The 14,817-nt window shown below is 59.2% G+C and overlaps 1 protein-coding gene across 1 annotated transcript; it reads right to left on the bottom strand.

Annotated features, from left to right (window-relative positions):
• Positions 1 to 3,114: 3,114 nt before the first annotated feature.
• LOC120390485 (persulfide dioxygenase ETHE1, mitochondrial-like) lies at positions 3,115 to 7,053 on the bottom strand. Its single transcript, XM_039513195.1, has 7 exons — positions 6,897 to 7,053; positions 5,807 to 5,951; positions 5,472 to 5,620; positions 5,179 to 5,308; positions 4,534 to 4,623; positions 4,089 to 4,205; positions 3,115 to 3,893 (listed from the first exon to the last, which is right to left on the bottom strand). Exons 1-7 carry the CDS (start codon positions 7,008 to 7,010, stop codon positions 3,841 to 3,843), a joined length of 798 nt encoding a protein of 265 aa, XP_039369129.1. The 5' UTR covers positions 7,011 to 7,053; the 3' UTR covers positions 3,115 to 3,840.
• Positions 7,054 to 14,817: the final 7,764 nt, after the last annotated feature.

Here is a 14,817-nt window from a genome sequence, read left to right on the forward strand (position 1 = left end):
CCCGGCTCTGTTATTTTCCCAGCTGATCTCTGGGTGGTTGAAATCCCCTGGCACCACCACGTCCTGGGCTTTGCATGATTTTGTGAGTTGTTTAAGAAAAGCCTCATTCATCTCTTCTTCCTGGTTAGCCGGTCTGGAGCCGACCCTACCATGGCGTCCCCCCGACCCTTGGTTTTCCCCACTTTATCCCTACCCGGAGACTTTCAAAAAGTCCGTCTCCTATTCCCATCTCAGCCCCAGAGCTGCTGCAGACACCTTTGCTATCCCTGCCTGCCTGAGTGACCTGTGCCCTTCTGCACCGATATTGCAGTCACGGGACTTAACCTGTCAAGTCATCGTGCTGCACCTTCTGTCGTAACCGGGGTTATTCACTGGGATCTCCAGCCCTTCCTGTTTATTCCCCATACTCGGTGCATTAGCACACAGGCATCTTGCACGTTCACTAGATTTGCCCTCTAGTGTCTCCTCTGCCCACGTGTGCCCCCGATTCCAACCCTTCGCCCAGGGCTCCGTAGTGAGGATTCACCTCTGGGCACTGAACATTGTTTAAAGCCCATTTCTCTAGGTCAGCCACCCCGCACCCAAAGAGCCCCGTCCCCTTCCTTGGTAGCTGGCGCTGACCCCTGCTCAGTGTCCGTCTATGGGATATGAGGTTCTGCCACCTTCCCCCCACCCACCTTGGCTGGCATCATATACCCTCAGCCCCACACCCCCGCTATAAACATGGGGCAGGCGGGTGGGAAGTGGAGAATTGGCCACACCCTGGATTTCATGGGTCAATTGGGTGAGAGCAGTGGGGGCCTGGGAGCCAGAACTCCTGGGTTCTCTCCCCGGCTCTGGGAGGGGAGTGGGGGCTGGTGGTTAGAGCAGGGGGGCTGGGAGCCAGGACTCCTGGGTTCTCTCCCCAGCTCTGGGAGGGGAGTGGGGGCTGGTGGTTAGAGCAGGGGGGCTGGGAGCCAGGACTCCTGGGTTCTCTCCCCGGCTCTGGGAGGGGAGTGGGGTCTAATGGTTAGAGCAGGGGCAGCTGGGAGGCAGGACTCCTGCATTCTATTCTGGTTTTGGGAGGAGAAAGGAGTCTAGTGGTTAGAGCAAGGGGGGGCTCTAGGACCCAGGGCTACTGGGTTCTACGCCCAGCTGTCCTGCACAGATTTCCCCTCTTTCTGCTTCAGTTTCCCTCACTGTATAATAGGGTTGAGACACTTGACTCAGTTTCCCCAGGGATGGAAAGGTTTGTCAGGGTCCACTAACTAACCTGTGTTAATTGCTTTGAGATCCAGGGCTGGAAGCAACCACAGAGAATGCTGCCGGGGCAGCACGGGGAGAGGGTGCCAGGCTCCCTACTCGGGGCGGAATTCTGCACAAAACCCCCCAGAAGTTCTGCACACAACATTGTAACCCACTGTGCATTGTGTCAGAATAATCCCATGTCATCCCCTCACTTTCAGCTATTTTGGTAATTTATTGCAAGATCCCTGTCAGCGAGTCTGCCTGTAACGACACAGACGATCTCCAGGAGCAGAGAGGGGCCGACCCCCCTGCGCCCACGGGGAACCTTGCTGCAGTGTAGGTTACCCAGAAGCACGAGCCTGGGGGAGGAGGGGGAGGCAGGAGAACACATTAGCGCAGTGGGGTCTCTCCCAGTTCTCTCCCAGGCAGAGATGAGGGGGGTCCCTGGTTCTCAGTGGGCAAATACACCCCAAGACCCACGTAGCTACTTCTCGCCTGCAGACCCTTCCTCGGCTTCCTCTCCCTCATCAGGATCCTTGTCCCATGGACCGTTCCCCCTCGGCTGCCCCCGCCCCCAGGGTACAGCCCTGTGCCCTCGTCTCTCCCTTCCCCATCCCACTGCCCCCCCAGGCTCCAACAACCCCCACTCTACCACTGGGGAACCCCTCTGCTTCCCCCTCACACCCCAACTGACCCCTTCCTTGCCTGGCCCACCCCCACTTCCCTAGCACAGGGAGCCGGAGAACCCTGCTCCTGGAGGAGACCTGCCTGCGCAGCGTGAAACTCGAGGGGGGGGGAATAGGTGCCCCCACCCTCCTGCAATGGCACAAGGCTCCCCATGGCTTCCCCACGGCTGCTTGGGTCAGCCCCACGCCTCTGCGGGTCAGGCGCAGTGACATGGACAAGGGGCGCACACGGGGGCTGCCTCCCAGCGGGGAGCGCAGGCCCCTGGCTGCACGGAGGTTGGGGGCGGCGATTTACATCCCCCCGGCTGCTCCCAGGGACGTGCGCACGGCCCCTCACATTCCTTCCCCAGCAGAATCTCGTATTCTGCAGGGAAACAAAAAAATCCAGGGGGGGGGACCCAAATTCTGCACAAGTGCAGTGGTGCACAATTGCCCCAGGCGCATCTCACAGCTGCTGGCTGGCTAAGGCGCCCAACCCCCCCTTATTTACCCAGACCCCCCTCTTGGCAGCCGAGAGGGGACCCCTTATATAGCCCTGGTCCCTTCCCAGCATGCCTCACTGCCCAGCTTACAACACCCATCAACCCTGGGGACTACAGCTCCCACAATTCCTTTCTGCCAGGGCTGCAGCCTTAAAGGGGCAGCACCCCTTCTTGGAGGGGGGGTGTGGGGATGGCTCTATCCCAGCCCCATGGAGTTCACCAGGCAGAAGGACCTTTCCCACTCCAGCTGGGACGGGGCCCTGCCAGCATTGCGCCTGGCTCTGGGGCGGTGTCCAGCTGGCTGGGCCTGTTTGCAGGGGTCAGGGTGGGTGGGAACAGACCAAGGGGTGGGGGTTCCCTTTTTTAAGATGTGGGGGCTGTGGCCAGGGCTTACCCCTCCCTGGAAAGGAAAAAACTGTCATGACGAGAGGAAGGGCAGGGGGCGAGTTCAGATCTCAGGAGCGGGGGAAAGGGATGGAAGCCGATTCTCCTTCCCTCTTGCCAAGACCACATGCAGGCTCCTGCTGCTGTTCCTGGAGTGGGAGGCGAGGGGGGCTGGGGCCGCTGGGGTATATGGGGGGGGGGGGAAGCAAATCCAGGGACCAGGCTGGGAAAAGTGAGGGAGCAGCGCCCTCTGGTGGGGAACTGCAGTAACACGGTGGCCCTATGGGCCCATCTCACCCGGCCTCCTGCCTTGTGAAGCAAACTCAAGTCCAGTGCGTCCAACACAACTTTATTCTCTCCGCAGCGGTTCATTTCCAACCCCCCTGTCCCCCTCAAGATTGAGCCACAGTCACAGACAGGGCCCCCCCTCTCCCAGCCCACAGTGGGGGAGCCCCACTCCCAGCTCTCGGCCTGGAGGCGGCGACACCCCACGGAGCAGAGACAGTCCAGCTAGTGGAGGGAGCCCTGCAGAGTGGGTGGGAAGCAGGGGCCTCACAGAACCGAGCAGGGGCCGCCCGGGCACCCTGTCATTCAAATAGAGACTATAGGGGCCTGGGGCCTCTCTCAGACCCCAACTCCGGCTGCCGGGGTTCCCCGCTGTCTGCACACCAGGCTCAGGGAACGGGGGGCTTTGCTCCCCCATGGAGGCTAGGGGGACCCCCCCACCCCACAGAAAATGCAGAGGAAGGTGCAAACTCCCTAATGCCCAACTGGGGGCGTTAGAGGAATTGGTGGGGAGGTTGCAGCGGGGGAAGGGAAGCGTCCGTGGTTGAAGATCACTAACCCTCTCCCCACTTAAGGAATGTGCCCCCCTACTCAGGACCCCAAGGAGGGAGCCCCCAGATTTTACTTAAGGGCGGGGACCCGAGTGACAGTCAGGGACAGCCAGCCCCAGGCCCAAGGACCTTCCATCATCATAAGGGTCAGTGAGAGGGTGCAGCCTATGATGAGGTGGGTGGGGCTTAACACAAAGGGCGTGGCACTGGAGAAAGAGGGCGGGGCTAAGTTGCTGCATCCTGTATCCCACACTTGAGGTTTGCTGGGACGGCAAAATCTGCAGAGGATGGGGAAAAAAAAAAAAATCAGAGACGTGTTAGACAGTGATAGGGGCCCTGGCCGTGGCCTCGTCCACACCCCACAGTGGCCCTCAGCTGGGATAGAACACGGCCCCCCTCTGCTCTAACCACTAGACCTCCACGCCCCTCCCACCCCCGCCAGAGAACCCAGGTGTCCTGGCTCCCAGTCTCACCCATTTGTTTGGGTTCAGGAAGGTTCAAACTGTTCATCAGCTGGACAAAGGCCTCGCAGCTCTGGGTCAGTCGGGGGTTCAGGGTCCTCTCTTCCTCCACCGTGGACACCGTCTGGCCTGCAGGGGGCGCCAGGGGGCGGGTGAGATACAGCACCAGCAGGGGGAGCCCCCACCCGGCTCCCTGGAGCACAGCGCCCCCTAGTGCCGGGCTGGGGCATCGGGGCCAGCCCTGCCTGCCCCTACTGAGCCCCGCCCCCCGCAGCACAGCGCCCCCTAGTGCCGGGCTGGGGCATCGGGGCCAGCCCTGCCTGCCCCTACTGAGCCCCGCCCCCCGCAGCACAGCGCCCCCTAGTGCCGGGCTGGGGCATCGGGGCCAGCCCTGCCTGCCCCTACTGAGCCCTGCCCCCCACAGCACAGCGCCCCCTAGCGCCGTGCTCGGACTCACCCGTGTAGTCGTGGGCGGGGTAGATCAGACAGTCTCCGGGGAGCGTGAAGATTTTCTCGTGCACGGAGCGGTACAGGGTCTCCGGGGAGCCTGGGGGGTGGAGAGAAGTGGGTCCTAGTTACCATGGGGTGGGGGACACAGCCAATCCCCTGGCATGGCACCCCCAGTGCCCCATGGGAACCCCAGCTGCATCGTGCCATACCCCCCAGCAGAGCACTCTGCCCACCCCCCAGTACCCCCTCTCTGAAGCCCCTGGCACAGCACCCCCAATGCCCTCTGGCCAAACCCCCTGGCAAGGCACCCCCACCACCGCCTGGCCAAAGCTCCCTGGCATGGCACCGCCATCATTGCCCCAGCACCCACTGCCATCACCTTGGCAACCAGCAGCCATGTTCCCCAGGGCTATGGCGACTAGGAGGTGAACCCAGAGATGCTCCCACCATCCCCACGGCAACTACCAATAATGTCCTAGAGATAACCCTCCCACACACACACCCCTCACCATGGCATTTCCAGGTCATGCCCAGCGGTTGTCACCATCACCATGGCAGCCACCATCATATCCAAGGGATGCACCCTCCTGTCCCCACGGTAACCATTCACTACCTCTCCCAAAAACCCCTCCCCCCCCCAGCTCGCCCTCACCCTGCTGGAAGTCCGTGCGGCCGCAGCCCCGGATCAGCAGGGCGTCCCCGGTGAAGGCCATGGTCCTGTCACTGAGCACGTAGGTCAGGCAGCCGTCCGTGTGTCCGGGGGTGGAGCGGGCTTCCAGGGCCTGCAGACGGGGGAGCCAGTGACGTGACCCTCCATGGGACCCAGGAGTCCCAGCTCCCAGCCCCCCCCCCCCCCGTTCTAACCACTAGACCCCACTCCCCTCCCAGAGCCAGGGAGAGAACCCAGGAGTCCGGGCTCCCAGCCCCAGTGCCCAGGTGACTTACGAAGGCCCCGAATTCCAGGGCGTGGCCCTCGCGGATGAGGATGTCGGCCAAGGCCCCGCTGTCCTGGGAGATGACGCTGCGGCAGCCTGGCAGCATCTTCTTCAGCAGCCCGGTGCCCGTGATGTGGTCGGCGTGGCAGTGGGTGTTGGCTGCGCGGGGCAGAACCAGGGATTTACAGACGGGAACCCGACCCATCCCGCCCCCCACCCGGCCGAGCCAGCCAGTCCCTGCCCTGGGGCTGGATCTGAGCCAGCACCCCCTGAAGGGGACAGGCCCTGACCCCATTCCCTCCCACGAGACAGTCCCCATCCGGCCCCCCGGGGAGCTGCTCTCACCTGCATACAGTAAGCTGAGGCCCAGCTCCCGCACCAGCTCCGCGTCCCGCTTGGCCGTCTCCAGAACCGGGTCGATCAGAACCGCCGCCTTGGTCTTCAGGTCCGCAAGCAGGTAGGTGTAGGTGCAGCTCACGGGCTCAAAGAGCTGTGGAGGGGAGGTGCAGTTAGCGCCGGCAGGGGAGTGGGGTCTAGTGGTTAGAGCGCTGGCGGGGGGAAACAGAGCCAGGACTCCTGGGTTCTACCCATGGTTCTGGTGCTCTCCCTCCTGCCCCTCCGTCATTCCCAGCTCCAGGCTCCCTGCCGGGGCTGCTGTTCGAGGGCTCGATGCCAAGGCCGCCAGGTGACTGGCCCGCCGCCTGCCTGGCCCTTTGCCCAGGAGAGGGAGGGGAAAACCAGCCGATCCGCTGCCCTGGGAGCAGGACAGGAAGCCAGGAGTCGTGCAGGCAGGGCGGGGAAGTTACAGCAGCGCGGATCAGATCAGATCAGCAATAAGGTGGGCGGGGCTTTCCTGACTGCCAGAGCACATCCTTGTGGGGAGAGAACCCTGGAGTCCTGGCTCCCAGCTCCCCCGCTCTAACCACCAGCCCCCACTCCCCTCCCAGAGCCAGGACAGGACCCAGGAGTCCAGGCTCCCAGCTCCCCCGCTCTGACCACCAGACCCCACTCCCCTCCCAGAGCCGGGACAGGACCCAGGAGTCCGGGCTCCCAGCCCCCCCCCTGCTCTAACCACCAGACCCCACTCCCCTCCCAGAGCCGGGACAGGACCCAGGAGTCCGGGCTCCCAGCCCCCCCCTGCTCTAACCACCAGCCCCCACTCCCCTCCCAGAGCCAGGGAGAGAACCCAGGAGTCCGGGCTCCCAGCCCCCCTGCTCTAACCACCAGCCCCACTCCTCCCAGAGCCGACAGGACCCAGGAGTCCGGGCTCCCAGCCCCCCTGCTCTAACCACCAGCCCCCACTCCCCTCCCAGAGCCGGGATAGGACCCAGGAGTCCGGGCTCCCCTGCTCTAACCACCAGGTCCCGCTCCCCCAGGAGCGCGGGGGGAGAACCCAGGCGTCCTGGCTCGCAGCCCCAGGCCCGGCCGGGCTCACCTGCCGGAAGAGCAGCCCCTGGCGCTGGGCGCGGCGGGTGCAGTAGGGTCTCAGGGCCGGGGCCAGCGCCCGCCGGGTAGCGGCCGCTGCAGGGCAGGTCCGGGACAGCCACATTGCCGGGGCCGCGGGCGCTGCGCTGGTGCCCGCTGCGGGGACGGACCCTTTAAATGCCAGGGGTTGGGGCGGGGACAGGGAGCCTGGAGCCTTTAAAGGGCCAGCTGCACATTGGGGGCCGGGGACATGGAGATGCCTCTGACATACTAGGGAAGGGTAACACCCACACAGACACAACACACACACTAGGGAAGATTAACACAAACAGATACACACAAATACACACACACTAGGGAAGATTAACACAGATACACACACACACTAGGGAAGGGTAACACAAACAGATACACAAATACACACTAGGGAAGATTAACACAGACACACACACACTAGGGAAGGGTAACACAAACAGATACACACACTAGGGAAGGGTAACACAAACAGATACACAAATACACACTAGGGAAGATTAACACAGATACACACACACTATAGAAGGGTAACACAAACCGATACACACACTAGGGAAGGGTAACACCCACACAGAGAGACACGTGCATAGAGGTATGGAGTGCCACACATGTACACACAGCGATATAATTACACACAGGGTTCCAGATACACACACACGTCTTCTCACAGACACACACACTTCCTGGAATACAATTATAGACACAGCAGCCCTGGCACATGCACACACACACAGATAGAGATACAATTCAACACACACTGGGCTACACACATACCCGGAGTCCCCCTCTCTGTCTCACAATGCACACAGGGTTACACTTACACACACACACAGCCACTCTGGGCTTCCAGGCACGCTGGCATAGCCCAGATGCACTGTGAACAAGACACAAGCACTCACAGCCCAGCCTCTTTGGAAGCACACACTCCCACACAGTAAAGAGTTACCCCCTACAACCTGTTAGTTGCACTGGTTTGTTATTGTAGGGTCTTCCAAGGACATCAGCAAACACATGGAAGAGGATCTAACACTGGGCCCACTGCTACTGATCAAGTCCCCTTTAAATATGCAAATGAAGGTTGCAAGCCCCCAAACACATTTTATCCTGATTGGTCCATTCTGCAGGACAGTTCCTGGGCTGGTACTTTCATTTCCTGTTCATCTTATTAACCCTACAAATACCAGCTAGAGGGGAGGCCGCATCGTCTACTGGAAAGAGGCTGGGGGGAGCCAGGACTCCTGGGTTCTCTCCCTGGCTCTGGGAGAGGAGTGGGGGCTGGGAGCCAGGACTCCTGGGTTCTCTCCCTGGCTCTGGGAGAGGAGTGGGGGCTGGGAGCCAGGACTCCTGGGTTCTCTCCCTGGCTCTGGGAAGGGAGTGGGGGCTGGTGGGTTAGAGCGGGGAGCCAGGACTCCTGGGTTCTCTCCCTGGCTCTGGGAGGGGAGTGGGGGCTGGTGGGTTAGAGCAGGGGGGGGGCTGGGAGCCAGGACTCCTGGGTTCTCTCCCCGGCTCTGGGAAGGGAGTGAGATCTAGTGGTTAGAGCAGGGCGGGCGCAGTCCACAAGGACCAGGGGACTTTGACTCTCCTTGAAGATTCTTGTCGGGCTGGTCTCTGCCCTTTGTTAAGGAAGCAGCTGAGATTAACCCTTCCCCTGCCAGGCCTTTCCTCGGGACAGGCGGCCCCGCCGGGCAGCCCAGCTGGGAGAGGGTTAGAAACCCAGGGAGCAGCTCAGTGCCTGGAATGTGGATACAAGGGGTTAAAGAAGGAGTGGGGGGGGGGGAGAAGTGACGTCACTGATTATAGTCTCGGCCATATGGACTTCGTTCCCAGGGCACAAGTCAGGACTCCCAGCCCGGCCCCTGGGTCAAAGTACCAGGTGTGAGCTCCAGTAGTTAAAGGGGTGTGGCAGGGCTGGGAGCCAGGACTCCTGGGTTCTCTCCCCAGCTCGGGGAGGGGAGTGGAGTCTAGTGGTCAGAGCAGGGGGGGGCTGGGAGCCAGGACTCCTGGGTTCTCTAGAGATGAGCATATACTGGAGCACATGACTTATGAGGAGAGGCTGAGCTGTGGTTACCAGGCCTGTGCTGGCTTGGGGCAGCTGATGATTTTGGGGCCCCGGGAGCAGGCTGGGAACATGCCGTGACAATAACAGGGCTGGGTGCAGGAGCTGCTGGGCGTGAAGAGACGGTAACACCTGCTGGGCTGTCGGGGGTGATTGTATCTGGGAGGGAGAGATTTACCAACCACAACTGATGCCATGACGGAGAGCGGGAGGGAAAGGAACCGAGCCAAGGAGTCCTGGCTCCCAGCGACATCTGTTCTAACCACTAGACCTCACTCCCCTCCCAGAGCCAGGGAGAACCCAGGCGTCCTGGCTCCCAATCCCCCTCCTTTGCCCTCGCGGTGTAGTTTCAGCTGCGCTGATCTCTGCCCTCCGTTTTGGGCGGTGATAGTCGCCGCAGGCAGAATTATCACCCCCCTGCCCTCTCAGGGACGCCCTCCCCCCCAATGGAGTCCTCCCATCTCCCTAAGGAAGTCCTGGTCCCTGGCCAGCCAGGCGCCTCCTCCAGCCTCAGCCTGATCTCTAGGATTTCACCTAATTGCTCCCTGTCTCCAATCCTGCGGTTTTTTGCTTTTCAGGAAGCAGCTGAGTGGTTTGTTGAGTGGCTGGGTAGCTCTAATGCGTTAGAGCAGGGGGCCAGGACTCCTGGGTTCTCTCCCTGGCTCTGGGAGGGGAGCAGGATCTAATGGGTTTGAGCAGGGGTGCAGGGAGTTAACTCCTCTCTTCTCCCCTGGCCACAGGATGTTTTCTGTATTTATCTGCTCCATCAATGATTTTTTTTCGTACAGAAATCAAAATAAAATGTAGAACCAAAGCCACTGAGCTCAAGGAGACCCTACAATAATAAGCCAGCGTGTATAGTGCCAGGACTCAGGGCAGACCCTGTAATGAACAGCACGCACAGGCATGCAGAGCTCATAAGCAAGCCGACAGCAATAACCGTAGGCTATGCAGTCCAAGCTCTCCAGAGAGACCCTACAATAAACAAACGGGTGTGCGTAGCCCCAGAACTCGAGAGAGCCAACAATACATTAGTGTCTGTAGTCCCAGTGCACATGAGAGACCCTACAGTAAACAAACATACCAGTGCTCACAGGAGACCCTACAGTAAACAAACCAGGGTGCCTACATACCCTACAATAAACAACCCAGAGACCCGGTGTGCTTGGGAGAGGAGACCCAGCCTGGAACAGCCTGCTGCTGAGAGCTGCGGGGGGTGGGGGGAAGGACGCACAGAAAGAACAGCCACAGCGCGTTTGCGCGATAAATTTTGTCCCTCACACTTCGCCATAGATATCAGCCCGAGCTGGTGAGAGAAGGGGAGTCCTGGCGCGCCCCCGTGCGGGCACTTGGTACAGCCCAGCGCTCGCTCCCTGCTCCTGGCCCCTCCCAGCGGCTAGGTTGATTCGGCCGCGTCCGGCGACGGCTCCTCCCTCCTCCCCCTCCCGTCTTGGTGGATTCTGCTGCGTCCGCCCCCTGTTCCCTGGGGGGTGGGAGGGGCTGGGAGCCAGGACTCCTGGGTTCTCTCCCTGGCACTGGGACAGGAGTGGGGGCTGGGAGCCAGGACACCTGGGTTCTCTCCCTGGCACCAGGAGGGCATTGGGAACTAGAGAGATGGGAGGGGCTGGGAGCCAGGACTCCTGGGTTCTCTCCCTGGCACCGGGAGGGGAGTAGGGTCTAGTGGTTAGAGCCAGCGGGGGGCAGGGAATCAAGTCCCAGAGGCAGGAATGGAACCCAGAGGTCCTGACTCCTTGGCAACTACCGGTACTCACAGGCCACCCTCCCCTTCTGCTGCTGGAAATAGAACCCAGGAGTCCTAGGGGGCACACGGGCCTCGTCTAAGTGTGAACCTCCCCTCTTATGAAACAGGGCTCAGCCACCTTGTGGCACTGGGAGCCTGCATGCCCTGGCTGACAAATAGAAAACCCTGTTACAGGGCTGGGCTAATCAACACCCCTCAGCTTATCCCACTGCTGGCACCAGCTCTGCCCTGAAAGCCTCAGATACGGGATTTTCCCTTCTCCCCACTGCACATCCCAAACCAGCCAGGGCTCTTGGCCTGCCAGTCCTGCGCCCTTTAGATTGGGATCCCCGAGGAGAAAGCTGCCCATCTAATACCTCCCAGCTCGGGGCAGTGCGCTGGTTTTCTTTTCCGGCCTCTCTGGGAGAGAGAAAATTCAGGTACCAGGTCTCCAGAGGGAAGCAGCAAATATTCCATCGGCCAGGCCAGGCTGTTGGAGAGTGAAGGAGGGGTCCTGAATTGGGAGGGGCAGCTATTAAGTGTTTTACGATAGCACCCAAAGGTGCTGATCAAGACAGGGAATGAGATCAAGGCTCCCACCACGCCCAGCCGAGATCAGGACCCCGTCGCGCCGGGCGCTGCACAGACACCGACCAAGATCGGGGCCCCATTGCGCCGGGCGCTGCCCAGACCCCAGCCGAGATCAGGGCCCCATCGCGCTGCCCAGACCCCAACCGAGATCAGGGCCCCGTCGCGCTGCCCAGACCCCGATTGAGATCAGGGCCCCTGGTATATGGGGTCAGTACGTGGGGCTGGATCTATGGGAGTTCTGTGGGGCTGGGGGCTCCCCCAGGCACCCAGGGGGTCTCTAGCCGGGTCACCCAGGGGGTCTCTAGCTGGGTCCCCCTGACTGACTCTGGCCCCATGCACAGTCCTGATACTGCCCCGCACCCTGCAGCTGCCTGTGCTGCACCCATCACCCCGGGCCGGGGGGCGGGGGGTCTGAAGCGAGGCCCAGGGACCAGCTGGAGAAGGGAAGAGACCAGCGTCTGGGGCAGGCCAGGGACGGGGGGGGGGGGACAGGTGAGCGGGAGATGGGGACAGGTGAGCAGGGGGTTGGGAAACAGATGGGTGGGAGATGGGGACAGGTGAGCAGGGGGGACGGGGGACAGGTGAGCACGGGATGAGGTATAGGGGAATGGCTGGAGGTATAGAGGGCTGGGGGCTGGTCCCAGAGGGACGATGGCCGAGTGTAACACAAGGGGCGGTTGTACGTTGGGCAGGGTGTCAATGGGGCCAGAGCCCCAGCGGGCGGGAACTGGCCGTAGCTCTGTGGACGTTCCCCGTCTCATTCACACCAGGGCCTTTCCCCTGTGTAAATCCCGGCCCGGTTTTGCTCGCCCCGATCTTGGCCTGAATCCGGCCCCCGAGACCAGATTCCCGCTTGTTGGGCCCAAATCCTGCCCAGCGGACGAAACTCGAGCCGCTGCCAGTGAGATGCAGGCCGGGCTGGGTCACTGGGGCGGGACAGCGAAGTGACACCAGCGAGACGCCCGAGCGCCAGCCCCGTCAGACTGAGGGGTGGAAATGGGAGACCATCGATAATCGTCAAATGCCACAATTCACTGCAAGGCCCAGGTATCACTGTGGGTCTGGGCAGCGACGGGGCCCCGATCTCGGTTGGGGTCTGGGCAGCGCCCGGCCCGACAGGGCCCCGTCTCAATCGGGGGGGGGGGGGTGTTTATTGTTATACAATCTCTAATTTATAATATTATGTTAACCAACAATATGGTAATACTTAGAAATGAGATAACAGTTATTTTAAATGAGATTGAATAATTTATATTATAAATACATTAGTAGTAATTATTTATTATAAATTAGAATCTGTATATTATATATGTTAAACAATAGACATTTTTTATAATAATTAACAAATAATCATATCTCAATAACTACTATTTATCGTTTATAACACTTTATATTATAAATGAGATATTAGTCATTATTTATTAAGTATTATAAATTAGGGACTGTACATTATATATTAAAATACTTTGTTCTAAACGATACGTTATTAGTAAGGCAAAGCCTTTGTCACGGATATTGTTAGTGAAAGTCAGGGCCGGGTCACGGGCAAAAAAGAAAATTCACAAAAGCCGTGACCCGGCCCTGACTTTCACTAACAAGATCCCGGACGAAATGGGGCTCGGTGGGGCCTCACACCGCCTGACGCGGGGCAGCTGCACCGGGGCTGTGGGGGCCCCTGCCGCTGGCAGCTCAGGGGTTTCCCCGCTGCAGCCGGGAGCTGCAGGGGCTGCCAGAGGCGGTGGAGGTCCCACAGCTCCCTGTCCCCGGGGGACCCCGCAGCTTCCGACCATGGGAGGCTGAAGTCATGGAGGTGGCTGGAAGTCACCGATTCCGTGACTAAATCAGGCTTAATCCTTAGTAATTCTCGACAGTGCATTGTAACTTAGCGACGGTGTACTCACGCTGTACTCACGCTGTACTCACGCTGTACTCAACACCAACCACACTATTACGGATGAGAAACGCTCGATTCTCCTCGCCTTAGGCCCGTCTCCCCAGGGCTGGCTGGTCTCCATTCCCGGCTGTCTAGGAGCAGTTCCTCAGAGCCGTTGCTGTTCACCCAACCCCAGCTAGTGTTGGGTCTCTCCAAGCCGGCTTCTACCCGCCACGTCTAACGTGAACCCCCCGTTTCCTGGTTGTTCGTCCAAGCTTCTTCCCCCCAGGCCAAACCGTCCAAGCTGGATCCCCTCCGCGGTTCTAGACTTGGTGCCAGCTTCACCCTTCCCCTGTCAGTCGTTCCGAGCACGGTTCGGCCTCGCTTCCCCAGTTGAATGGGTTTATTCCCATTCTCTGCACGATCTGCCCCTGTTGCGTCCTCCACCCCCAGCACTGGGAGCTGCACACGCTGCAGGCCCGATCACCGACTCCTAGTTCCGACTTGTCTCTGTGCGAACCAGCCTCCTCCCGCAGCTCACGCCTCACTTTCCCTTACGTACTCTGCCCCTTTCCTGCTCTGCTGCTACGATCCCTGCTGAGTTCCCCATTTTCCTGCTGCGGGGGCTGGCGCCAGCCTGGCTGCAAGACTTTGCCAGAGACATGATAAATTACTCATTAGTTGTGTTAATTATTAATATTGTTGTAAAGCCCAGACTGCACGTTTAACGAACGGTGACACGTTACACTTACCCTGGGAAGGGGTCTGTTTTGATCAGTAAACATCAATACAAGTCAATTTCACCCATGCAAACCGATGGAAAAATCTTTCTGTCGATGAGCATCGAAATGTCCAGACGGGCGACGTGAGACCAGCGCTGCTGGGGATCAGAGCGGCGCTGGAGTTCAGGGTATTTGCTTTGTCCACGTCGGCCAGGTGTGTTTTAACGGGCAGAAAGCGTTTTTTTGAAATCAAATAATTATTGTCCGAGCCGCCCTGGTGCGTGACGGCCCCGTAACCTCCCGCAGCAGCGACCATTCAAATCAGCAGAAAATTGTAAAATGCTTTAAATAAAAAATTGAGATGTCAAAAATTATAAAACTCCAATTGTCAAGCCTAATTATACATTAACCATTAATTATTGCTAAATATTCTCAACAGATCTTGGATGATGGATTATCAATGATCAGTTACCAATTATTATAAGCAGGTGACAATGCGTTGGGTACAAAGCGACAGTTGCTCAGTAAAATCAATCGGATGAAAGAATGTGACGGAAAAGAAACAACAAAAACAACAAAGATAAATTGTGAGCTGGGAAATTTCTGTAGCAGGTTACAAAAAAAAAGTTAAGTAACAAAAATAACGTTACCCAGATTTTAATTTAAAAAATGTTGTAGGTGAAATTTAACTAATTTGCTAAAAGAATTGAGAGAAAATACTAAACAACAGAGTAAAAACGAAACCCCCCTTGAGGGGGGTAAATCACTGGGACGGGGCTGAGATCCAGCCCAAACCCTGGTGCTGGAGGGGAGCTGGCACCGCTAGAGGGGAAAGGCCCCATCCCGCCCCCGAGCCAGCCAGTTCCGCCCCCTGGGGCCAGCCCCCCAATCCCAGACCTGGACGCTTCTTTG

Source organism: Mauremys reevesii, linkage group 24, assembly GCF_016161935.1.
Source record: "Mauremys reevesii isolate NIE-2019 linkage group 24, ASM1616193v1, whole genome shotgun sequence".
NCBI lineage: Eukaryota > Metazoa > Chordata > Testudines > Geoemydidae > Mauremys > Mauremys reevesii.